Source organism: Notechis scutatus, chromosome 2 (genome assembly GCF_049901735.1).
Source record: "Notechis scutatus isolate UNSWTSFEM ecotype Mainland chromosome 2, rNotScu1.2, whole genome shotgun sequence".
NCBI classification, from domain to species: domain Eukaryota; kingdom Metazoa; phylum Chordata; class Lepidosauria; order Squamata; family Elapidae; genus Notechis; species Notechis scutatus.
This window is the reverse complement of record NC_142010.1, coordinates 55871715-55899707: the sequence shown is the minus strand read 5'-3', so window position 1 is coordinate 55899707 and position 27993 is coordinate 55871715. Positions and strand designations below refer to the sequence as shown.

The 27993-nt window shown below is 35.4% G+C and overlaps 2 protein-coding genes across 4 annotated transcripts in view; both read right to left on the bottom strand.

Moving 5' to 3' along the window:
• The window catches only part of TKT (transketolase), a 33632-nt gene extending 26297 nt beyond the window's left edge, over positions 1–7335 (bottom strand). The window contains exons 1-3 of one of the 2 annotated variants that reach the window (XR_015747514.1): positions 7102–7313; positions 2234–2351; positions 1492–1605 (exon numbers count right to left, since the gene is read on the bottom strand). Coding sequence is in view for 1 of the 2 variants with exons in the window: in XM_026677376.2 (XP_026533161.2) it covers positions 1492–1605; positions 2234–2351; positions 7102–7208 (339 nt within the window). In the remaining variant the exon portion in view is untranslated. Of the gene's footprint in view, positions 1–1491; positions 1606–2233; positions 2352–7101 lie in introns of both variants that reach the window. The other variant, XM_026677376.2, reaches the window with a different exon arrangement.
• An 853-nt stretch (positions 7336–8188) lies between these two features.
• The window catches only part of DCP1A (decapping mRNA 1A), a 44066-nt gene continuing 24261 nt past the window's right edge, over positions 8189–27993 (bottom strand). Inside the window, exons 6-10 of one of the 2 annotated variants that reach the window (XM_026677387.2) lie at positions 25117–25227; positions 22619–23371; positions 22145–22210; positions 21042–21257; positions 8189–8824 (exon numbers count right to left, since the gene is read on the bottom strand). In XM_026677387.2, the coding sequence (XP_026533172.2) occupies positions 8786–8824; positions 21042–21257; positions 22145–22210; positions 22619–23371; positions 25117–25227 (1185 nt within the window). In that variant the 3' untranslated portion in view covers positions 8189–8785. Of the gene's footprint in view, positions 8825–12064; positions 14981–21041; positions 21258–22144; positions 22211–22618; positions 23372–25116; positions 25228–27993 lie in introns of those variants that run through there. The other variant, XM_026677394.2, reaches the window with a different exon arrangement.

Below are 27993 nucleotides of genomic sequence, written 5' to 3'. Positions count from 1 at the left end.
CCTCCATCTGCACACCCATCCCCTCTGCACTCCAAACACATTGGCTACTCAACATACCCTTCCTGACCCACACAATCTCATTCACATCTCTTTGCAACCTCCCTAGCCTTTCTACGCCTGCTGCACACCACCATTTACCTGCCCACAAGCCCGGTACTTTCTGCCAGCTTTCCTGCTGACTTTGGTTGTGGCAAGTTGGAATCACCTAATGATTATGGGATTCAATTGCCAACGGCAACTGGAACCGTAGTGATTGCCAGCCCTAACTGATGTGATTTCTTTTCAATTTTCAAAAAGCCTTTATTGAAATTAGAATATTAAAATACAAATATGTCTATAAAAAGAAAAATAGGTTGATACAATTCACCATTGTTCTCTAACAGTATAAAAAATGTTGGATATATTCATACATTCCAAATATTCATACATTTCAACAGGTTCTCATTAATCATATGGGTATACAAAGCTTGTAGTTTATTTTTAACCCATACCTTTCATATTTCTACTGTCTATCCATTTATACCAATTGTTCCAAGTTAAATAGTAATCTGAGTCTTCCTTGTTATTCAGTTCTATGGTGAATCTATCCATTTCTGCATATTCAAATTTTTTTTGGATTATTAAACAGTCTGACAGTATGGTAGACATTTTCCAAGCTTGTGCTAGTGCAATTCTTGCTGCCATAATAATATGTATAATCAAATATTTAATATTTTTGGGGTATTTACCCTTAATAATTCCCAGAAGAAGCAATTCAGGCTTCAACTCTATTCAACAGTGGGTGATTTCATTTAGCCATTTTTTGTATTTTGATCCAATAATTTTTGATTTCCGGGCATAACCACCAGACATGGAAAAAAGTACCTTAGGCTTGTTTGCATTTCCAACACCTAACTGATATGGTTTCATTTTACGACTGCATCACTAAGCAATAGAAATTTTTGTCCCAGTTGCCATTGTAGATCAAGGACTACATGTGTCCCAAAGATCAAATTAGATTCTTGAATCCAAGATACACAATCACAATATATGGAGGTAATAAAAACATCAGAAATCATGCAGTAGGATATCCATACCTGGATTGCAAAACCATGCAGTGGTAAAAATGTAATACAAAAAACCCTAATTGAGCCCAAACCCAAAATTTGGCATTGTGGCAATTCAATAATTTGCCTATTGACATTAGTATTAAATTGATGGAAATGATGTCATGTATTTCATGATGTCATCAATTATGTAACCTGCCACTATATACCTTATTTAGCATATGTTTGTATATAACAAGCACTTCCTTTCCTTAATCAATTAAAACAAGGTTTTGCAGAATATATTTTTTTGCTTGTTTTAATTCATTGAAAATTCCTTAATTTTCTTTATTTGCATTTGTGAATTAATTTTTATTGGCTAAAATAACCACAACATGTTGCATAGTTCTGCAAGAGTCACTGAAACTTCAGATTAAAAGGAGACTGTGTTTTCTAAAATACTTACAGGGACAGGATGCCCTTCTAAAATGGAATCAATTTTTCTCAGTTTCAGCAACTCTGGTTCCTGAATGAAGCCTGCCTCAGCCCAAACAGCGTACAAGATTGGTGCTGCATGACCCTACAAGAAAAAATGAAAGTCTAGGATTTACAAAACATCTTAGGAAAACTCAGAACCATGAAACAACTGTATCACATTAATGCTTAGAATAATCTGCAAAACATACAAAAAAACTCTAGCTAGAGTTAATGAACAATAAAAGAAGTTAACAGTGAAGTTACATCTACAACTTCAAAGATGGCTGACTCTAAAGAAGCTAAGGAGAAGATTATGATTATAACAATTATTTATTTTATTTATGTAAAGAATCCCAAATAACTCTTCATATAAAATCCATGAAACTTTCTGATTTGCTTATTCATTTCTCTCCAACAGACTAAGACTATTCCTATTTTTTTTTCAGCCACAGTGAATTGCCAAAGAAATGGAAAGCTAACCCATCTGTCTGAACTGGATTAAATTTGGCTAATTTTTCTGGATTTAAATTAACGTCCCAACAGATCAATAGCGAGTTGCAGTCAAAAATCCAGAAGTCAGTACAGATTTTCCCCCCACATTTTTATACCATTATATAACAATTCTGCAGAGGAATTTATTCTCCCCCACTAATGTTAAGAAATTGAATATTCATTCAAAACTGGCCTTTAGAAAAATGGGGAAATACTGCCTAAAAAGTTCTAGCTCTTACCTTGGAGAGAATAAATCGGTCATTGCTGGGATGTCTGGGGTCCTGTGGTTTATATCTCATAGTGTGAAAAAACAGCACAGACATAATTTCGGCAGCACTGCAACATGATGTGGGGTGTCTGGAAGTCAAAATACATGAAATTTTACAGCAGCAATTTCTTGTCAAGAAACATTCCGTAGTTGAAACACTAGCATGCCCATTTTCTAATCTTCTACTGGAAAATATGTATGTAATGGTGCTATCTTAAGCGAATGCAGATTCTTGTCTTATTTTACCTAAAATGGTTATTTAATTATTTCCCTTACTAACAGGAGAGACAGTAGCATCATTCTTTTTTAAAGTGTCATCAAAATCAGCAATTGCTGTGTTAATGAAGTCTACTTAATAAATAGTTGAAACCTAGTTAAACAGGGTTGTTGTGGTAGGAAAATAAGAGGAGGAAGGAGTATATTTTCTGTTCACTGCATTGAGTTTCTTATAAAGTAATAAAGGCAGGATAAAAATAAAATAAAATCATATCAATAAATCCTGTTTTCTGTATTTTTTTTTAACTAGGGGCAATCCGTTCTCTTACCAAGAACATAACAATCCCTCACTACTGGTATATATACAATGTGTGTATTATTAATTTTTTAATTTTCAAGCTTCTTTCCAAGAAAAACATGCAGAAAGAAACTTGCAAAAATACATCCAGTAAGAATATGTTCTCTCACTTTGTACACACTATCTTCATTTTAAACAATATTACCATTCACATATTTATTGCTCTACATTTATAGTTTTAGGTGAACCCCATAAATGTTGCCAGACATTGCATCCACTGGCCAACAGTAATGCCTTTTCTTATCATCTTTCACTTGGATTACCTCAATTTAATTTATATGGGGCAGCCCCTGAAGGTATTTTGGAAACTGCAGCTGACACAAAAATGCAGTGGAATGCATGTGCACAAAAATGCACATGCTGACTGGGAAGAAACAGAATAAATACAGCAAATGCCAATTTTGCAGAACCTGCACTGGTTGCCAGTTGGCTTCTATGTTCAATTCACAAACTAGATTCGTTTTTTTAATATGAAGTCTTTTATCCCTTGGATCTTCATTACCTTCAGAACTGTCTGCTCCAGGTAAAATCTACCTCTCCAAAAAAAAATTCTAGAAAGATATGCTGCAGGTTGCAGATGTATTTGTTTCCATATATAATAAGCCAATATATTTCGGTAATGATTTAGTGTAACTGCAGATAAGCTGGTGGACTTAACCTATATTACCTTGATAAAATACCCTATTTATAGAATAACTATATTATATATTTTGATTTGTTTTTTATTTGTTAGCATTTTAACACTATAAAAATTTAACTCATCTTAAATAAGTTACATGATATTAATATAACTCTGTAAAATAAGTTTGTGATCATTGTATCAATTATATATTGTATCTTAAGACTAATCCACTTATAAGCACTACACATGCTACTAATTTTAAAAACACATGCAAACATTTTTAAAACACATGAAGTAAATAAAGGTTAGTGTCCACCTCTTGGTAAGTATTTGCACAATAGAAATTCAATTTTAGACAGAAATCATCACAAATTAGTATGTGTATTTATACATGGCAGTTAATAAATACTCCTAACATGCTTGCTTAATGCCCATTTCTTAGATCTTATAAATTTTATACTTAACCATCTCTCTAAAGAATTGCTGCTTTGGGGAAAAGATTTTTACAAACCTATTGGTGAACAAGTAGAAGGAAAGAAACACAGATTAAAACAGTTTACAGGAAAAAAAATCAGCAACAGACACTACCCAAGGCCAGAATCAAGTCTTACAAAATAATATATTTATTCTGGCACAAGCTTTTGTATAGCAGAGCTCACTTTTGCACTGTTGTAACTAATATAGCTCTGGTCATTTATATTTAGATCAATACATTTTTAATTTACATTGGTAGAGGACCTATAATATTGTTAACACTTTAAATGATAGCACCATAAAGCTGAATTAATAAAAAAATATTGAAAACTAATTAATTCACTCATTAGGAAATAAATGTTTGCATTTACAGTTCTAATCACTAGAAATGCAAGTCTCATTAAGTGCAATGGACTAAAATATCCGTTTAGAATTTGACTGCAGGAAAACTGATGTTACAAAAAAAAAGACTTACAATTTTTATTATTTTGTACAAGGTTTTCCAAATGAATTGAAGCATTTAAAATCTGTGTCTCAGAATAAATGAATTTTATTTCAAACCCCACCTAGCATTGGAATTTAAATTATAAAGTATGACCTAAGCTTTTAAATTTAATAAATCACAAGTTCTTATGAAAACTGATTTATGTATGTTCAATTTATATATGCAACATAAATGTTAAAGAGATAGTTTTTTTTTTCAAATTATCTTATAAAAATTTCCTTTAAAGTGCTCCATCAATTAATTGTGCTTTTTACCCTCTGAAATAACAAGTCATTCAAAGATCAAATTCTGTTAGCTCTAGGACACCCAAACTGTTTGCATTAACACAAAAGCACTTTCAACACACCCAAATCAAACAGAGCTGCATACTAAAATTCCTGTTTAACACGCACAGTTGACTAAGCAAAAATCCACGAGAGGCAGGAGAAATTATGGCAAGACAAAAATAGCCAAAGGAAATGAAAAAATAACCTGAAAGCATACAGTAGGTAGCCAGAACTTTTATAAGAGTTTGTATTTACTATATACAAGTATGCATCACAAAATTGGATTAAAGATGCACACCTATGATAAGCAACAATTGGACATCATTTCAGACACTGACAAAGAAAGCAACAACTGAGGCAGCCTATGATGCCACACCAACAAGGGCTTGACAAAAGGAGGCTTTGCTAATGCCTTTTCTATGGCTTTTTTTCCAGTTAAAGTAAGTGCTGCTAACCACATGGAATTTCCTGAAACTCCTGCATCTAGGTAGCTAGGGAGTTCTTAACTTTTTCCAAAGCCTTCTCTCTTCAGTCCAGCTATATCACACAAAAACTACAAGCCTGTCGTAGCCTATTAATGATTGTGGAAGTCTAGAAAATAAAATGGATACTATTTTGATACAGCTATTGCAACAACACATCAACAGTATGAAGTACAGTACAACTTCCTCCAAAAGAGCACCATAATTCTGCTTCACCATGAGGAAGCAATTTCCTATTTCTTCATTTTTCCACTGTAACTGACCTTACTTCTCACAAATTAAGTAATACCTTCTACAAAATAAATGGGACAGTATCCAATACTGTATTTAATACAGCATGCATATTTGTGACAGAAAGAATGAAGAGGTAACAATCAATCTCTTTGTAGCTATTTCTTTATAAAATGCAAAGTGATTAAAATTTAAAATTGCTTATTTATTCTTATTTGTAAAATATACTTCCCACTTTTCCACATGAAAAATAATCGCATAACAAAATACAAAAATTCTAAAGCAGAACAAGATTTTCATTTTAAAACAGTAATATTTATACAGAACTTTATAAGCATTGCTAGGAGTCATCAGGAGTTTATGAAGACATTTTAACAGAATCCTCAAAGTGTCAAGCAGTTTGTTTCAAACTTATACCTAATCAAAGTAAAGGGTTTTTTTTAAGCTTCTTTCTCATGCTTTTTACTTTTCCAGGAGTGAGATGCCATGGGGAGGAGGGATAAAAGTTCTACATTCCCGCTGACATTGTATCACACAAGCAAACACAAATAAAACAATTAAAGAGATATTTTATCTGCAACTCTGGTTTATATACCTTTCTCGTCTGCTTTTACGATCAAATAAACCATCTACTGTAGCAAGTGACAGTTGAAACTGACAGTATAGGGTTCTCAAACAACATTTCTTCATTGCAGCTATTATGAAACATAAGCAACACTTAAAAGTCTGTTTCAACACTAATATTTCAAAATACAAATTTACCCCACAGGCAGCCTTGAAACCTTTGTGCAATCCAAAATCTCCTAAATTATCATCTTATTTTGTTCACTTGCTTTTAAGGTAGAAGTAGTGACATATGTAAAAACTAGTCATTGTAACTTGGTCAGGCTGCAAAGAGATTAATTTCTTGGGAGAAATATCCCACAACAACAGACAGGATTGTCAGATTACAATCCAGAGATGTTCATTTTAAGGGCAAAGGCACAGCTGAACCATCGAGTGGATTTTGCATTAATATTTATCCATTTCTGGGTCAACTAAATGAAGTAACATCGCGGCAGATGAATTCAAAAGATGAGAACCCTTCTTTCATACATCAACACTCAACAATCTAGATGTAAGGGGGAAGGGAAGGTTTTGCAGAAGTCGTGAGACAATTGTTTGCATAATGGCACTTTTGTCAGAGACAAAATCTTAATGTTACTGGTTTCAGAAGTTAGATTTGTTTGACGTGTTGGGAATGGGACCGGTGGAAAGGAAGGAAGGAAGGAAGGAAAAGAGCCACTCTGCGCTGAACATCTGTTTGACAGCAAGATGTTGCCACAGAGTGGTACTCCGGTGAGGACCTGGAGGATGATCGAAAGGTAAAATAGGCTTTCTTCACCGCCACCTTTTCTCCCGCCCGCCTCTTCCTGTAATTTGAGCGGTGCTCCCAACTCTTCACGCTCTTGTGCAAGAGCTGGGCAAGCCTCCTCTCCACAGCACGTGGGAAGAGAGGAAGAGATGGCCACGGGAGTGCGACCGACGTCTGCAAGGTTTCCCCGCTGTACCAGATCGCCCCCCTCCCCCTCCCCCCGCTTCCAGCATCTGCGATGCCAGGCCTCCTTGGAGGGTCGGCGTGCGCGTCGCCCCACTCCTGCGCTTTTGCAGCCTTGCCTCTCCCTCCCAAGCCCCCTTTGGCTCACCCGGAGCCGGCCGCCGAGGTGGCCTTGATGGAGTTGATGCGAAGGCGATTAGCCGTGTCTTTCAGGGCCAGCAGAGTCTGCTGATCGGGCTTATGATAATCCTCCATGGAGAAACAGGAACGCGGCAGGCAGCGAGCTCGGCTTACAGACAGACAGCTGGAGAGGGAGGCTCTGCGACTGGCGAAGGGAAGGCGGAGCAGCTCAGCCAAGTCCTGCCAAAGGAGGGCGGGAAGAGCCACAGAGCGCGGCCGGCCTCTGGAATTGGGCGGGGCCTGCCTGGCGGGAAAGTGGGCCGTGGAGCGCGGCCTCCCTTTCGGAGGCTGGCTGGCTGGATGGCGCGAGGTCTCGTGGCCAGGGTTTCAATGCCGACGGCGCGAGCGCAGAGGGACTCGCTTCCCCGGGCGCCCTGCAAAATTTCCTCAGACTGGCGGGCACTTTGGCCATAGCCGCTGCCAGAGACAGAGAGAGACTAATCGCCTCTTTTCTGGCTGGCGTGCTTTCCAAGCGCCTCTTGCTTGGAAACGGTACAGAATAATAAAAATAATGACAGGCTGAAAAACAGCTTCTATCCCAGGGCAGTAGCTCTTTTGAATTCTACTGTATAGCGCAATATTAATGCAATATCAGGGGTTTTCAATTCAATGTGTGGAGTGTGAAGGATGCGTGTTTGTGTTTATTTTCATAGTCATGATGTGCACTGAAGATGGTGTTTGATTTCGTTGTACGAGGTGCAATGACAATAAAGTAAACTAAACTTTCTTTTTCCCTGGTGGGTTTTTTTTTGGGGGGGTACGTAATTTTTAAACCCGCGAGGACACAAGACACTTAGAAATGTTTTTACACAGTGTAGGAAGTTAGCAGTTCTTCCAACAAGTCAGCAGCAAGTAAAGACGACTTTGGAGACCAAGCTGTGGCAATCCCGATTAGATGCCCAGGCGTTCTGATCAGTTTAAAACACGGTGCTTCTTTCCCTCTGGTTTCTGAAACAAAATCCAAGGAAGAGGTTGGACAGGCCATTTGTCTGGAACGCTACATTTTCCTGCTTGAAGAGGGGGTTGGACTAGAAGACCTCCAAGGTCCCTTTTAACTGGTATTTATTTATTTGATTTGTCAATCGCTTACAAAATAATAGGTATAAGTATAAACAGGAAGAATACAGAAAATAGGTACGATTAAATGGAGACAATAGGACAGGGACGGGAAGGCACGATGGTGCACTTATGCACGCCCTTTATTCTGCAACGTCGTCTTCTCCATTTCCGCGCCCTTTAATGTTGTCGCTGCAGAGCGATGCAGCGCGTTTATGCTTCGTTGCTTACGGTGATCTTAGCTTAGGCAGGCAGATGCGCGGGTGGTAGCCCTGCTCAGGGATACAGGTTGGCGCTTGCTGTTTTGCCTAGATTAAAATACATGTTTCAACGGGTAATTATGTAATCTGCCATTTCCTTGTGTAGCGGATGAAAGTTGCGCCTCTGACCCTTCGTACGGATTACTGAGATTGCCATTTTTTTTTCCTCGAAGAATCTTGGGAAATGTAGTTCTCGGAAGTGGCTGGCTTGTGCAAACGTTTCAAGGACTGAGGTGCTGCTGGTGCTGTTGTATTCTTCATTTTCTCTAACCACGGAAACGAAAGTAGTCACTTAAAAACGAGCCACATGCCATGCACTTTCTTGTCCGATTTGATTCAGCAAGACCGAACCACCAGTTTAGGCAACTCCTGAAACTGAATGGGTGTAATATTTTAGATACGTTTTGAGATTTGATGACATATCCAAATACCTTTATTTATAGACTGGGTTTTTAAAAAAAGTGTTGAAAGGATTTTCTTTTTTTAAAAAAAAAATATTGATGCAGCATTTTTCCCCACAACAACCCTGTGAGACTAGTTGCATTGAGAGAGTGATTGACTGGCCCAGTCACCCAGCTGATATTTCATGCACAAGGCTAACCATTTTGTCCCCTAAAACCATACAAAATAAACACAAAATGCTTGGGGTTTTATCAATTCTGTAGCTTGCTGCCTCTAATCAAATCCAGTGTTTTATAAAAAGAGCAGCTATAATGCCAAGTTGGTCACAGTCCTTTACAAATGCAAAAAAAGCTGTACCCATTTTTATGAGAGAAAAGAGGAATTAGCAAGTACTGTATAGTATGAATAAGTTAAAAAGAATAACTTCTATCCATGTTTGCTCATACCTATTTTTGGAATGTAGTTTTTGACTTGCCCGTTGAAATGTAGTACAATCCTTGGCTTAACATGCAATGTCTTAAGTTAATAGTTGTGTGTTCCTACTTCAAAGATTTAAGTATTTATTATAACAAACTTCTGACACAAGGTTCAGTTTGGTAGGCTTGTTAACCTCATGATCTATTCCCCCTACTAATTCCACATTATAATTTTGAAATGGTAGGCAATTAACAAGCTGTTTGGAATTAGGATACTTTAAAAATGGAAATAAAAGAAATCCACCATGTTGTCTGGATCGGTCATTTCCCATTTTATATTAAGCTGGATTCATGTTCCTATGTAGAGAACTGAGAACTATAGAGAGCTTTGTAAACATGAAAAGCTGCTATTTCCACATTTCTACACATTTGCCTTTCTTAATTTTCTTCATTGTTCTGTAATGTTTTCTAAAACTTTTAATCAAACACATATAAAGAATTGAGATCTCTGCATAGGTATCAATGGGTAAGTAATTAGCATTGACAAAATTCCTTATTTGTCCTCAAAATAAACCTCCCCATTTCCATTAGTAGCAACCCCCCTTATGATCACACGATTTAGCTAATGAAGTCTTAAAAGTTCTCCTTTCTAACAGTAGTTATACTCTCAATCTTTTTCTGCCAGCTCCAAATAGCTCATTTTTTACAATTTAAAAATGCAATGCACTGTGTGATCATGATGGAAAATATATAAGTATGTATCAGAAGTTGCCTTTCCTAAAGATAACTCAGCTGATGCGAAGAGTGGTCTTCCTACAGAGGCTGCTCTTTATGCCATTTTGGAAGCAACTTAAGAAAAGTATCCTTCTTAGAGATCACAATATGTTGTTTCACAGAATGGTGCAAGGTGGCCTCTGCAGGAAGGCCATGTTGCATTGGCTGGGTACTCCTGTCAGGAGCTGCAGAAAAGGAAGTGGAGCAATTTATACCTCCCACAAATCTGACCTGGGAGGAAGCCAAAGGCCTTTGGGGAAACTGGCAGGGCAGGAAGCAGGGCCCTGGGGCTGCAGCAACTTTGCTTGCATTGGTGGGCTGGGTAGGCAGCTGAGATGTGGGAAAGGCAGGCTAGTGGGGCAATAGCAGCATCCCTGCGGTCAGTTGCAAGGATGGACAAACTGCTAAGTGCCATTTTTTTTTAATGATGTGACCACTGTGTGTGTATGCTGCAATAGTCATAACTTCAAGTACAGGTACATCAACACAGTTGTAATTTTGAATGGTTGCTGATTGTATGTGGAATGGAGTGGACTGGAGGATTACCTGGAAATCTAGGAGGTATAGGAAATTACAGAAGAAAGGCATTTTAATTAAAGTTTCTTAATTAAGGGCAGAAGAATGCAGTTGGATACAATCCATCATGAAATCACAATGGTTCATTCATTAGCATTTAATTGGCATTTCATTCATAAATCTTTATCCTTTGTCAGTGTTGCTTGTCATTTTAATGCTGAAGGAAGGAAAATGACCCCCACAGTTCAGCTATTAATTATGAGTAATTGTAGTGATGTGGATAATGACCTATCAATAAAACCTAGCATAACTCAGCACATTAAGTATAACGAAGTTAAATTATATTTTTGACTAACAAATTTTACAAGATTTATGGCAAATGCCATAAAAGACATGGAAACAATACTAAAAAATGGGGGGGGGGGGGTTTAAAGAGAAATGCTTTCTTCAGCTTCCAGATCGTTCTGTTTATAAAGCTAGTTGATAGATTTCAATATGCTGCCTGCCTAAGCTTTTTCTCACAAAGTTAAACTATTACCAATAAAGTTTCAGGACAGATTGAAACTTTTGTCTTTTTGAGTTTTATTACAAAAATATATTTGAAAACATACAAAATTTCCACTGAAAATGTTCATTTTTAAACATTTATGCAATAACTTAATATTTGCCAACATATGATGGCACAAATTACATACCCATATACTGAACTGTTGATGCATTGTGATGACAATTTAAAAACTGCTTGAAAACCAGTAGGCACAATTCAGTCTATCCTAGGAGCATCAACAGATCAAGGATTCCAACACATGTATTCCAACAAGCTGATTCACCAATAACTGTGCACAGGGTCATAAACAAGTTATATTACAGTCAAGGAGATTGGGAAGAGAATATACACAAGTATTTCTTCCTTAATGGCCTTTAGTGTTTCTATTATGTCCATAGACCTAGGAAACTGAGGTCATATTTTGTTTATTGCAATTCTTCAGATATAGGTGCTGCACCACTGAGATATAATTATGCCCAATAATCTCCAAAGTTATTAAGATAATAAAGATCTGAAGCTCCTCAAACTCACAATCAGTATGGGAGTGCAAACTAAAGTAGTAAATCAACATACTGAATATAGTATGGATTTCAAACAAAGACATGCTAGTGTTACAAAAGCCAACTACAAGGGGAAGATTATTGCAATTTTTCCCCACAGAAGGTGAAGATATTGCATCTTAACATTTTTGCAAATGTCAAAAAGTGAGGTGAAATATATACGTATATATTTATATATATATATTGCACACTTTCCTCTTTAAGAGATGCTAAAAGAGCAACTAAATAGCCAAGAAGAGATTGCTAGGGGGTTTTTTGTGGGGGTTTTTTTGGTTTCTTGTTATTTGTGCCAAACACTTGATATTAAATACTTTAATTGAAAGTCCCTTAATAATTATACCCCTGCTAACACATAATATTAGAAAGTTCTGGGAATGCAATAGACCCAAGCAAACAAACATAGGAAAAATTAAAATTTAATCAGTTTGAAATATAAGTTCCATTTCAAGACTGAAAATACAAATTGCTTTTCTGTGTCACATTGTGCCTTAGGCCTTTGCAAAATATTTAGATGCTGTAAAATGTGTCACAAATGTATAATTAGGCACAGTTCAAAGACAATATCTTTTACCTACAAAACAACAGTCAGATCTTCAATAAGCTGCATGTTTGAAAGCCACTTTAGACAAATATTAAACTTTTTTAGAAGCTGCATATAGGCAGTGTAAAAATACATGCTTAGATAGTATATATTCATTTTAGAATCTAGTCTAAAATATGAGCTACTTTCAAGGGATACTTTGCCAGGAGAAAAATTAAAGTTAATAGCCTAAATTGGTTATTTAAGCATTTGTTATTGGTGCATGCAGAGAACAATGAGAGATTATAAAAGTGAAACCTTTACTAAAAATTTAGGTAATCAGGCTAAAGCTGTCCAGTGATTTCACATTTTGTAAACATCTGTGATTTTACTCTGCGGTTTAGTTTGTCAAAGCAATTCTTAAAAAGAATTTCATTTTGTCAACGACCATAAGCAATAAGAGCACTAGTGTGATAACAGTGAATGCTGCCAACAGTGCTTTGTACTACATTGTATACCTCTCTTCTCCTAGCTTAAGCTGCATATTGCAAAGTTAACGTGCGTAGGACTCAGTATCAATGAAAAATGTTAAAAAAATCACTAAGCTTTCAAACTACCTTCTAATTAAGGACATTCTCTGGAAAATAGAGACTTATTTTGTGATCCTTATATATGTCCTAAAGAATTGAGAATTGCCATGAACTAACTTTCACACTGCTTTTCAACACAAAACGGTAAATGAGAATAAAAAAGTTTTATTGGATCAAACATACTTAGATATATCCTTGCTGTTTAATAATATTCCCTTTCTCATTAATGCTTGGAAACCAAGGAACTTAACAGTACATTCAATGTCAAGGAAACCTTTTCTCTCTATATTTAATATAATACTTGCATTCACTGTTATCATACTTCATATGTTTCATCACTGCAAATCTCACATTTATGGCTGAGGTTTTTTTTCTACAATAATTTATGACTGTGTATTTCTTTCTTGTCCATAAACAAAACATGGCAACAAAATTCAGTTTTAATAGTCTGACAATAGCTTGTAATTATACATGAAAGAATGCTGCACTCAGTAAACTTGTTGTTGGTATACGTACATGGGTGTGCTACAACAAATCCAGTGTACAAGCAGGGAGCTGTCTGGTTTTCTATAAAAAGTCTACGAAGCCTGAAAAGATACTTTTTTGACTTTCACTATTAAAGCCTGTTAAATATGTGTCACTATACACACATTTCCCTGAATTTTGTACATATAACCAATATAAAATACTATGTTATTAGAAACACTTTCAAAGGCTGAAGAGGTTCTTTCAGAAGGCAGAGTTTGCTAAACATAAAAACTTCTACCTAAAATCACTCAAAATCTAAGTAGACATACTGATTAGTTAAAAAAAATAACACAGTTTATATCAAAAACACTGATTTGTGATGGAGTCACAATAATCAAAACTTCATTGATGAATTAGAAATATCAACTGGATAATGATGCCATCTTCATTATCACTGACAGTGACCAATAAGATTTACTCCAGAACTTTGTTACAGATTATATTGAAACAATCGGCATATATAGTAAGCTATATTATTTTTGCCAGCCCTATTTTTTTAATGGCTTCACAGAAATATATCATAATATATAGAGCGAAGACTGCTCCTCCTCCATTTTAACCATGCTTTGAAAAATAAGCAGTGCAACTTGAATGGCTAAACTGACTACAAAATTACATTTCACAATATAAAACAAAGACATAATTTTAAAAATGCTAATCTTTATATTGCTATTGCTTGAATAAATTGAGTATATGTTATCACTTAAGTATTGCTAGCTACTGTAACATGCTAGAATGAAATAAATAGAAATCACAAAAGACCAATAGCAGCATATAAAACAGATCAGATTCTGACTTATTTTGGGAAGAAGTTTGATCTTTACAGCAGTATATAATGCAAGTTTAGGTAGAGTTCTTAATACTATTACAAACAGTAACTGAACAACAGCTTATCTAGAAACACTTTAACCTTTCTACAGGAAATCTATACCACAATTGGCATTTGACCTGGATAGGGGAAAAATGATATTCCACTGAAATAATTTTAAAAAATGTTTTTTAAAAATATATATATATCTAAAACACACTGAACATGTTGTTCAAAGGAAATAATATTTCATATATTCCTAGTAAAAGTGAATGCATATTCTGCATAAAGAAGAGCCAATTTGTGGTTTATATGACCCAGAGGTCATCCTGTTGCTATGTTAAGGCTAAAAGCAGAAATTTTATACTGCATGTCCATTCCTTCGAAAGCCTTAGAAGTATCCTCTTAAACTCTTCCATGGCTCCTTAAATTTGAAGCTGATTTCACAACTGTTGATGTTCTTAATCTAGTTTTCCTGAACATTCAGGGTGTATATGGTAAAGAATTATATCAAATATTTGCCACTGCTTAAAACAATAAGAAAAATGTGCTGTTAAACGTAAGACCATATTTCCCATACAGAAATAAAATCCTGCTGGTAACTGGTCACAGTGAAACCACACCATTTCTTAGAACATTATTTCTACAATATTTCTAAGGAACAGTATTCCTTGGAGGCGTAAAAAGACTTCAGGAACTCAAAAATGTCTTTAAAATATACGAGTTGTACAGAAGAGGCATAATGTTTCTGAAGCAGATAAGTGGTCAGTAGGATTCAATTCATTGCAGTTATAGCTTGATGCTATCAGTGTCCTTGGTCAAGACTTGTAAATAGACTTCATGTAGAGTATTAAGAAAATTTGCATCATTCTGAGAGAAAAAAAAGAATATAATCAGGCCAATGAGATATACAATGCTGTCAAGACTAGATTTTGAGACGGCTAAATGAGCAGCACAAATTCAGCACAAATAGATTATGTTTTGCAAATTCAGCACAAATAGATTACATGTTTTGAAACCATACATTCAATCATTTTGAATTGTATCAGTGTTACACTAGTCATAAAAGTACAAGAAATGCTGATGTTTGACTAGCATTTAGACAATAGTTTGTACAAGAAATAAACAAAATCTAATGAGTGAAACTGGCATCAATTATGTAATCACATGCAGAATATTAAATTCAATACATTTCCAGCAATAAAAGATTTGCCTATCAAAATATATTTATTTGTTCAATATCTCTTTTCTTCCCAGTCACAGAATGATCAATTTTAACATTATATTAAGATGTGAAATTCAAAAATGAAATCAATATTGATGGCTGTGTATACTACAAAATATAGTAGAATATATAATATACCTTCTTTCTGTTATGTTTCTACTATTAAATATATTTAATAGCAATCTCCTTTGCAACATGGAATGTTAAAAGTTGGGATCTCCAGTTATCAGTCAAATATTAACCCCCCCTGAAAATTTTTATACGTATGATAAACAGCTTTTATAGAGAACGTGAGTGGGAAAGGTCTATGCAAGCGGTGAATAGTAAGTATTCAAGACATTGTGTGATTTTATTTGGATTGGTAAATTTTCTAAGATTATGATTGAAAAAGAAATATCAGAAAAAGAACAGTTAATTAGGATTTCTGAATCAATATTGCTTAATCAGTGATTATCTAAAGCAAATGCATTATTGTTTTCAGTATCCTGCATATCTGATCAGAAGACTATCGTAGATCAAAATCAAGATTTAGATCCAATTTTATATCATATTAACTCATCATCCAAAATTATATTCTTGGATTAATGATATTTTGCAAAATTTAAAGAAATCTGAATTCTGTTAATCCTTCCCAAAATGAAGGATTATGAATGAAAACCCTATATATAATTAAATAATTAAAACAATTTCCTTTATAAATATTGGATACTAAGATTTTAACAAATATTCTGGACCACAGATTACTGTACACGTACATTATTTGTACACGGATTATTGTGCATTCACACAGGCTGACTTTTTAAAGACTATCGATATTTTGATGGTATGTTTAACCCAGTAATCTTTAGATGCTTTGTAATTAAAATTGAAAGAACACTGAATTCAGTTACATCCAGTAAAACCGTCTATTCAGCCTAGTATTTTTTTGTACCCTGCTATTTTTGCTGCATTATAATTAAGCTTCAACAATAAACATTTCCTCAATTATTCCTATTCCTATTCATAATGAGCTTTTGGAAACAATAAACCTTGCATATCCTAGACTGACAGTTTTAAGCCAAAACAGAAAATTTCTTTTTGTTGCATGGACCTTGATTGTCAAAAGGAGTAGGGTTTTGATGAACAAAAAAGCACACAACACACAAGACAAGCAGTCTAAATCTCAATTAATGCAATGCAAAATATATCCCCAAAACAATGGACAGGAATCAGAAAAAATGACATCTTTTATTACAATGTAAATTTGCTGACAGTTCAGCCTGTGTTCAGAAAATGTTTCTCCCTTTAAAGTCAGCAAGATTTTTGTTTTAACAGTGATCTGAAGAAAAAAAGAAACAGCAGGCTATGCATAAAACAAAGTACTGGCAGCAAAATTGATTATATGAGCTAATATGGAATCATTTCAATGTTATTACTGAATTATTGTACAGTATTTCAGTGAATTGCTATTTTTATATCTGTATTCAACGTTTACCAACATCAGTGTAAAAAGAACTAAAATGTACTAATATAGCACTAAACATTGGTATCTTGGTTGATGACAAAGAGGAAAATACAATTTTGGATCATTTGGTTCCCATCCAGTTAGCTTCAAGATGGGCATATGACCAAAACAGCATGAGTTACATTTAAAGATGAATTCTGGTGGGAATGGGATGGGCATAGTGCATACATCCTTGTTCTGGATGGTAGGGCATGGAAGGATTTATTTAGAATAGAATAGAATAGAATAGAATAGAATAGAATAGAATAGAATAGAATAGAATAGAATAGAATAGAATAGAATAGAATAGAATAGAATAGGAATAGAAATAGAAAATAGAAAATAGAAAATAGAATAGGAATAGAAATAGAAAATAGAATAGAATAGAATAGAATAGAATAGAATAGAATAGAATAGAATAGAATAGAATAGAATAGCTTTTTATTGGCCAAGTGTGATTGGACACACAAGGAATTTGTCTTGATATAAATACTCTCAGTATAAGAAAAGATACATTCATTAAGAATCAAGATTTTCTCTTCTCATCCAAGATGCTTCTTTAGCTCTGACTGGATAGTGGGGAATGGAAGGATTTATATTCCTTGGAGACAGCTGGTCTGCAGTTCCAAGAAGGCTCCAGACCCATTTGTACTATTCAGGTGACCTTGAGGACACAGATAAACCTCCAAGTGGTCTCTCTAAAAGAATGCAAATGACCAGCTGTTTGCAAGGAATATAAATCCTTCCATTCCCCACTATCCAGTCAGAGCTGAAGAAGCACCTTGGATGAGAAGCGAAAATCTTCAAAGAAACATAAGAAAGTCTAGTTGCCTCTTGAAAAAGCACCTTTGGGACAACCATGACCTGGATGACTGAGAATCTCCATAGACAACTGGCTCTTAGTAGTTGGAGCCAGCATTATTCTGGTTCTCCTCCTTCCTCTAAAATCAATTTCAGTCAGTGTTGATGGGGAGGAAAAGTCTACCTCACAGGCCTCTTGTGTAGGATGACTCAGGAATTTCTCCTCACTCCTGTTTAGCATTTATTGAAGCTATTGGAATAGATCAATTTGCCAAGGTAATTTTGTATAGTTCCCTAAAATAAAATCTGAGAAATATTCAAATGTCTTCATATATGTTGGTTAAATGCATATTCTACTGTTATGAAAAAGATAAAATGTTTTAGATACTTTTAGATACAAAATACAACAATTTGTCTCAAACCACTTGGTTCTGAAATCAGATAGAGAGAAAAGATATTTAATACTTAAATAATTAGGGATATCCAGTCTCAAATCTGAAAAGAAAGCACTGTTAAACTGATAGGAAGCAGTGACCACACTGCCTTCAAATTTAATTTGCATGTAAACAAAAAATTGCCAAGAAATACAGAACATTAACACAACTAATTAAGGACATATCATTTTACATATAACAAAATGAGGGATATGACTGACTTGTGCAAAATTCCAAAAGGTAAAGATATAATATGGATTAATTTTTTGCCTTGTCTCATAATCGGTGAAATCATATTCAGAATCATAAAAGATGAAGAACAGATAACAACTTGTTTCAATAGTGTATACTTACCTCAGAATTTAATTCAGTGGTTCTTGCCATTAAAAGAGAGTAAGATATATTTTTCAGAAATAAGTTATCACTATCTACCAGGCATGAAAACCATATATTATTTCTAAAATTGTAGGCACTGCGCATTTTATTACTGTTTACTAGAGAACAGAAACTAGAGTGGTTATATTATAGGCAAAAATGCTGCCTAGGTCTGATCTAGCAAGAATCATACAGTATATAGTTATACTTTAGTACAAGCACTCCTCAAGTTATGACCATAATGAAATCTGCCCATCATGGTCACAATTCATGTAAATCAGGTTGGTCATATTATTGAGCTGATGTATGCAGTGGTTATTAAGCAAATCCAAGGTTGTTTAGCTGGTTTTGCTGAAAATTTGATAGTAAATGATAGTTTTTGGTAAAATCATTTTAAAATGTGGTCACATGACTGTGGAATTATGAAAATGGCCAGGATAGCAATCTTCCAATATTTGAGGGGCAATCACAGAGGTCGACCTATTCTCCAAAGCACCTGAAGGACGAGAAGTAACAGATGGAAGCTTATCAAAGAGATACAATCTGGAATTAAGGACAAATTACTTGTTGGTGAGAACAATTAATCAGTTTGCCCCCAGAAGCTGTGGGTGTTCCATCAATGGAGGTTTTTAAGAACAGACAACCATTTGTCTAGAATGGCATAGGGTCTCCTACTGGAGAAGGGAGTTGGATTAGAAGACCTTCAGGATTGGATTAAATTGGAAAATAAAATAACTTTAGGTCACGATTTACAAATAGGGTGGCATGCCTTCTTGTGGAATCCGAACACTAAAAGTCACACATATTCTCATAGACACACCCTGCATAAATCTTTGATAAAAACTTGATCAGGTATTAGGAGAAATCATTATATTAAAATCCCGACATGGTTATCAACAATGGAGGCAATGTTTCATCCTAATACGTTGGTCCGATCTTCAAGTAGCAATGAGATATGACAGGGATTCAAAAGAATTTGGATTAGAAATAAAAAATACACAATTGGATAAAATACTCCTGGATCCAGAAAAAAACATGATATCTAAATTATACAATTATCTATTAGAATATGACCTAGCCGAGGAAATTGTGAAAGGACTAACGATAGCATGGGCAAAAATTTTTGACCATAATATAGATGATTGGGAAGAGATTTGGAAAAGGAACCTCATATTAACAAAATCAGTATATCCTATAAAGAAAATTTATACAAAATGTTATATAGATGGCATCTGGCACCCTCGAGATTGGCAAAAATGTATCCATCAGCAAACCCAACCTGCTGGAAATGTAAGGGAAACCATGGTACCTTCTTCCATCTCTGGTGGAAATGTCCAGAAGTTAAAAAATTCTGGATCAGGATTAAGTCATGGATAGAAGAAACAATCCAGGATGGATTGGAGTGGAAACCTGAATTGTTTCTCCTGGATATAATTAAAGGGGATTATTCACTTAAAGTAAGGTATCCGGTCATTCACATCTTAACAGCAACACAAATCTCACTGGCATACTACTGGAAAACGCCTAATTTACCACCTATATATTTTGTTATTCAGAAAATATATGAATGCACCAAAATGGAAAGGCTTACATTTAAATTAAACAGGAAAGATGATATGGAATATTATCGGATCTGGGATAAATGGTATGAGTGGATAGATCGTAAAGAAAAACAATGTATAAAATAAAAAGAAATAAGGACTTTAAAAAATATACTACTATATATAGGTTAAAGGACAGGAAATCATAGAGTACGAGCTTTTATTCCTCTCTCATTTTGATTAAGCCAAATATATGATTTATTTATAAAATTATATAGTTGTAATCCGGGAGTAAGAATAGATTAATACATAATATATATTATTAACATAGGTATTTTACAAGGGATAGAAAGTAACCGCCACTCAATAATCTAGATGGAATATTTAAATCACTATCAAACTGTAGTAGAGGAAAACATGATTGGTTGCACTATAGAATTTGTTGTGATGTTTATTTGTACAATTTTGTATTTTTTACCTTTCTATTTGTGTATTTTAATTTTTTGTATTTAATAAAGTTTTTTAAAAATTAAAAATAAGAAGACCTTCAATGTCCCTTCCAACTCTATTATTTTGTTAAATGTGGTCCAGTTGTCGAGTGCCTGAATTATGGTCATGTGACCATGGGGGAGGGGTTTTACTGTCAGAATATGGGTCACTTTGAATCTGGGTCGTAAGTACTTTCCAGGTAGGTCTGTTGGAACTTGAAATGGTTGCTAAGTATTGGGATGTAAGTCAAGGACTATCTGTATTGAAAATAATTGTATTCGTTTTTCGGTTGAAGTTTATATTTTAAAATAATTTTCACATGGTCCATTAATATTGCAATGACACTAAGAAACCATTAGCATTATGCTTAAGCTACCCAGAGTCACTCTGAAAATAAATTTAATAATAAATAAATATTATGACTGCTTCCGAAAGCAAGTAATTTTCCCTGCTCTATGGAGTTCCAATAATCGATATTTCTGGGAGTCAAGGGGAACCAGCTCCTCCTACTTCTATTTATGGAACCAGCTCTATCAACAATGGGTTCTACATAATGATTGTCATCTTAAGATAGTAACTCTACCTTTATTAGATGTATCAAAGTTTGCTGAAGTTGAGATCTACTGAGTACCGCTGGAGATAACATCTGAACATCTGTACCAAGTGTAACAGGAGAAAGTGAGCCAACTTTGTTTTCAATTTCAGAGGATTTCATAGTGGACTGTTGAAACACACTAGGTGAGAGGAGGACAGAAGGTGCAATTGTAGTTGCAGTGGTAGCAAACTGTGTAGATGCAACCTAAAAAAAAAAATCAATTTTGAGAATTCTTATTATTTCAAAGAACACTGTATAAATCCAGTTTCCATAATGTTAAGTCAATTACTTCCATTATTATCAGAACAGAAAGAGTTTGCAGAGATTCCCAATTAAAATGAAAAATGTCAAGTGAAAGTGCATAACAAAAATTAAATATATCAAAGTTAAAAGAACATTTTTGAGGATATAATTAAAGGAATTCAAATTATGCAAAATTTATTCTTATATACTCACACTTTAGTTCAGGGGTTCCCAACCTTTTCTATGCTTCTGATATAATCTCTCACCCCGTACAAAAGCAAATACCTGGTTTGAATTATGCATATACACTATAATTTTGAAACTTCTAAACCCTAGTTTTCACACCCCCTGGAATATTGTCTCACACCCCCAGGGGGTGCAAGCACCCTGGGTTGGGAATCCCTGCTTTAGCTGAAAGAAAAAGACATTTATAATATGGATTTATTATAGTTTCTTGAGTTTATTTAAAAAAAGTACAGACTCAATCTTACAAAAGGCACTAGTATATGCTCAGACAACAATAGAAAGCATTAAGGAAGAAAAATATATGAATATAGCTAGCTGCAATATTTTATGAGCTGCACACAAAGAGCATTCTTTGATTCTAGCAAGATATAAAACTCTTTCCAGGAAAAGTATATTAATATTCCAACAGAATATATTAAAGTTGTAACAATATTTGTTATATATCTGATGAAAGCAGATATTCTTTAGAACAGCAAAACACAAGCTGACAAATAGGTTTGTTTGTATATTCAGCTTCAACTGATTAGTTAATTAAGAGAGAGGTTGAAGAGGGAAGTTTTATCATGAAGACAATGTTACAATGCCTGGTTTTTAATATGTACCTGGTTTGCTTTTGACAACACTTTAGGACTTGGAAATGTTTCAGGCTCTTTATTTTGCTGTGTAACCTACAAATTTAAAACAAAAATAAAATTTCATGTACAATTTCTTTCTTGCAGATATAATACTGTTCTGAAATAGCCAATCTCACCATGGAAACACACACATAAACACATAAATGTATTTATCTGTCATCAACACTGATTTTGTTGTATTACCAATAACATTATACATACATACATACATACATACATACATACATACATACATACAGTGCTGTAGCTCAAAATAGCATGTTAATTAATTGAACTTGTGGCTGATACAGAAGATCAAGAGAAGGCCACCTCTCATTCAAAATGAAGAAATTATGATGGCAGAGAAAACTCAAGACAGACCATGGCATGACATGGGAGCCATTTTTAGTAATAACTTACAAATGACTTCACAAGAAATTTATTCACCTACAAACAACCTACCTGATAGGGATGAATGACTTTACCAGTCAAAGTCTGTTGCTTGTTGTGGGATTCTTTGAAACAATCTGGTGTTGCCAGTTGGCTAATAGCAGAAGCAGCATTTGGTGCTACTGGGGGTTTAATAAGAGATTGCTGCATTTGGTCATGTTGTGGTGTCAACCTGAGTTTTTGAAGAAGATCTACACTAGGAAGTGATGTGTTTGAAACATCTCCTGTATTTGGCAAAGTCATCGATCCGAGGAATTGGTTTTGACCAGAACTTACATTTTGTGTACCGTGATTCATATCACACAACGGCTGATTCACAAGTGAAGGTATTGGCTTGGTAGTCTGCTGCATGACTTGCGTTACATTATTGTTTGCATTGATGTTCTGCAGCACTGGACCACAAGGTGCTTCTGTTGCCAAAGTCGAATTAAGGATAGGACTTAAATGCACATTATAGTTTGAAACTTTATTTACTTCAGGTTGTAAAACTGAAGGTGATGAAGTTAGTACAGATGGTACACATTCCTGTGATAATAAAGTCAAAGAGTTATGCTTGAGGCTTGGAGCATCCAGCTTCCCCAGAGGCTGATGGATCACTGTTGATTGTTCAAATGAAAAGGGTAAAAGCAAATTGTGTTCTCTGCATGAGGTATCAGTTTTCTCTATCCTCTCTGGATTGGACATGGGAGCTGTGGAGTTTTCCTTTGGTAATGAAGTTCCAAATAATTCTTCCACTGTTAGATGTTTAGGGATGGACTGACATGACTAGGAAAAAAAGTTTATAAGTTTAGTTTAATAAAGAATGCACACACACACACACTTCCTTTTATACAAATGAATGTCAAAGTGCTACAGCAAAAGTATTACTGTATTCCAATGAAGCACATTTCCCCAATATCAACAATTCTTGTAACCTAGTCTTGCCTCCATTCAATCTATCTCACACACAAAGATTTACACATATACTTTACTATAACCACAAATATAGATGTAATCCATTTAAGGGAAACAATAATAAAAATGCATAGTAACAGGGAACCTATTTGTCGAAAACTCATCACGACAAAAAGAGTGCAATATAAAAATATACAAGCAATCCTTGATCCGTGTCCACTTGTTCAGTGACTGAAGTTACAACCACTGCAGCATGCCCACAGTCACGTGAGCACAATTCAAGCTATTTACAAGCACAGAAATGCTTCAGTTTGTCCCCACCTGTCAATCTCTCCAGCCGCCTCTGATCTATGCCCCTTTGGCTTTCCTGCACAGCAGCACTTGATGGAAGCAGCACTGGGGCTGGGGTGGAAGCTGGGGCGGGCTGCTGGGGGTTCGCAGGGATTTGGGAGAGCCCCTAGCTAAGATTCTGTGCAGTTCGGAGAACCTCCAAATCGTGGCTGGCCCCGCCCACCCTGTCCCTCTCCTCCCAGGAGTCCTCACACGGCCTGTTCTGGATGCAGTTAAGTGCAGGACACTCGTGGAGGCTTGGGGAGGGCAAAAAACAGGCCTCCTGGAAGTTCAGGATGGCCGGAAATGGGCCCATTTCCAGCTTCCAGAGATCCTGCGAAGTCCCAGGAGGCTGTTTTCACCCTCCCAGAGGCTCGAGGAAAGCCTCCAGCGCCCGGGGAGGGCAAAAATGCCCCCCACTGTGATGCAGGAGGCTGACTAGGCCACACCCACCATGGCCACGGCCACCCAGTGACCGGGCAGAGAATCCTTTGCTAAAATTTTTGAAGCCCACCCCTGGGTGGAAGGCGTCTCAGCCAGCTACTATCACCTCAGATCTCAACTTCAGACCCAATACTACCACTGCCACCATTGAAAAATAGTGTTTCAAACCATATACTGCAACCACCTACCCCAGCATCACCGCAGAAAGCCCTAGTGGCCTCCAATGCCCACACTCCACAGGCCCTGCCACCTATGGCTGACCTTCTCCATTGTCCTCCTATTGCTGCCAAAACATACTCCATTTGAGCCGCCAGTACTGGGCCATGGCCTGGGGTTGGGTACCCCCAATATAGATGATATACACATTTAGAATGAAGACAAAAGTAATAAGGCAGTCCTTATGACCACTATTGAGCCCAAAATTTCTGTTGCTAATAAAAAAAATTAAATGAATTTTTCCCCATTTTATGAGCTTTCTTGCTACAGCTGTTAAGTGAATCACTGCAGTTGTTAAATTGGTGCTATAGTTGTTAAGTGAATCTGCCTTCGCCATTGACTTTGCTTGTAAGAAGATTGCAAAAGGGGTCACATGACCCTATGAAACAGCAATTGTCATAAATATGAGTTAGATGCCAAGTGTCCGAATTTTGATCACATGACCACGGGAATGCTGCAACACTTTAAGTGTGAAAAACAGTCATAAATCACTTTTTTCAGTGCTGTTGTAACTTTGAACGTCACTAAATGAACTGTTGTAATTTGAGGGCTACCTGTACTTCCATTTAAAATAGCATTTTATAAAGATAAAAAGGCAGATCTCATAGGTTCTGATTTTAACATACATTATCTTGGACTTGTAACATTGGTATTTCATATTCAGATGCCTCTGTATTTTCAGTCTTTGTAAGATTTCCACTGTCTTTTGTTCCTGAAATTAAGTCACTCTTCTGATTCTAAAAGAATAAAAAGAGAAGAAATATTATTTTTAAATTCCAGTTTGGACTGAATGAAATAATTACAATTTATGTAATACCTTTAGGAGAGCTCAGCAAGCTTTCTCCCTTGATTTGTGATCATGTGACCGTGGGGACACTGCAATGGTCATTAAGTGTGAAAATCATTTGTAACTCATTTTTTTAGTATTGTTGTAATTTCAAATGTTACTAAACAGTCATTAAGTCGATGACCATTTATATACAGACACAATTTCAAGACTCATCCATTTTTCCCTTCTTACCTCTTTTTTAATAACACTCTTGCCTGATGAGTAATGGTCCTGCCACTGTGTATTCTGGATGTATTTAGCCAATTGTTAGCTGTTGTTAGAGATCCCTAACTCTTTGACATAATTCACACATCACATGGTTTGTTTAATCATGCTGTGATGAATTAATGTGCTACATCTGGCTTCACACAACATACTCATACAAAATATCAATTAACTATGTTGTTCTATTATGATGGTGTGTCAAACAAATTATTTTGTTGCCCAAGTTAATGAAAGCTTTTGTGTGAATTAATGAAAGCTTTTGTGTGAATTTTCAAAAACTAAAACTAAATAAAAAATTAATTCTAACTGCTCTAAACTTAAGAAAGAAGTTTCCAAAAAAACATGCCGACTGCAAAACCATTATAAAATTACCTCAGTATGTGCCCAATGTGTTTTCACACATTATGCAAACACATTAATATGGTATTAAAATAAAGAAATGAGTAAGTTTTATGGCTGAAATGATTTGAAAACTGAACACATTTATTTCAGAAGAAGTGAACTGACAAGAAGTGAACTGACAAAATCATAGAGAAAAACTTCATTTTTACATCACTTTATGAAGATGGGAGAAATAGAAAAAGTGAATAACAAATGTAGGGAAGTAAACCCAATTACAGTGGTTAAGTTTAACAGCAAATGGGACTGTACTATGTCATTTCCATTTTTATAAACTACTTGTTTAACACAGAGAGCAGACCATTAAATGAGCATTATAGATTGGATATTTCTTGTCTATAGGTTTTTCAGCTGGCAGGTTGCCACACAGTTTTAGAACCAAGGTAACTGTAGTTCAGTGCTACATATGCAGGGTTAAAAAAGGCTTAGGGAAATTTAGATGTAAATGTAGAAAGCTGTGATGAACAAGATGTTACAAAAGGATTGAAATCAATTACCGAATATGAATTTCACTATAGACAACATAATATAGGGATCTATAAACAAAACAAAACTTTCACAGACAGCATGAAATACTAATATGAATTAGTAGGGACCAGGAACTTGCAATTGAGACCAGGACTTCCATTTGCTAGGGATGTGGTCAAAAAGCATGACATCACAGGACACCACTTAGCGATAACCCAGGCAGTTCCACTTGTCATCATTGTTAAGCCTGGATTCCCCAACGGGTGTTAAGGAAAACAAACTAAACAGAACGTGCAGCGAAGTCAGATAGGAAGACAGGTAAATGTATGAGATAAGTTTTCTAGTTAACACGCAGTAAAAATACAGATACGCTTGTGCTATCAAAAATTATAATTTATTCCATTTAAGAATTATAGCATAGTCATTATAAACAGTCCATTAGTCAAATACCAAATTCAGTCAAGTCTTGTCGAGGATACTCCAATTGCAAAGTCCGTGTGGAATAGCCAGTGTCAGTACACATATAATAAATCTGTCCAAAACCTATCTTCTCTCCGTTGAGAAATATCTTCAAAGTAATCCAACACTTCTTCTCCTCCCGATCCAGCAAGAATGCAGTCTTCAATAAGCCAGCCAGTAAGAGCCAGAGAGTGCCTTGCTGCTTATATAGTACTTTTACAGCTGCACCCTTAATTACATTCCTTTAGCTTAAAGTCACATACACTTTATCTGACAAACCATGATTCATCATTTTATTATCTTTACCCAAAACAGTTAGGGTAAAACAATGTTATCCCTAACATTCTCCCTTTTGGGTAATAATAATAAATATTACAATAATATATCCATTTACACTTTCAAATCATAATTGTCACAACTCTCTTTAAATTTTACAACACCTTGTGCTTTTGTAAACTGGTCTGCAATATTTTCTTCCGTCATGCAGTACTCAAGTTTAATTAGACCATTTTTAACAGATTCTCTAACATTTAAGTATCTTAAATCGGTATGCTTTGATCTAGTCTTTACAGCAATATTAGTAGCTAATTGTATAGCTGCCTGGTTGTCCTCGTATACAATAATAGAATCTTTAACAGTTATACCCATGTCTAATAATAACTGTTTGTACAGAATTAAGTCAGTGCATAGTAATGACAGAAATGAAAATTCTGCTTCCATCGTTGACAAGCTAATATGCTGTTGTCTGATTGACCTCCATCCTATTAAAGTCTTACCAAATAATATAGCCATCCCAGATGTTGATTTTCTAGTGTTTATGTCAGTTGCAAAACTTGCATCTGCATAGGCACTAAGATTCAAATCACCCTTTGGCTCTAGATATAATGCATGGTGCATTGTTCCTTTAAGATATCTTAAAATTCTCTTTAATGCTTGCCAATGACATTGATGTGGATCATTATTAAATCGTGCCAGCTGATTAATACTATAAGCTATATCTGGCCTAGACCAATTGCTTATATATGATAAGCTACCAATCAAAGATTGATATATGGTCTTATCAAATTTGGGACTTTGAGCATCAGTTTTGCAAATTTCCTGACTCATTGGAGTCTTTGCAGGC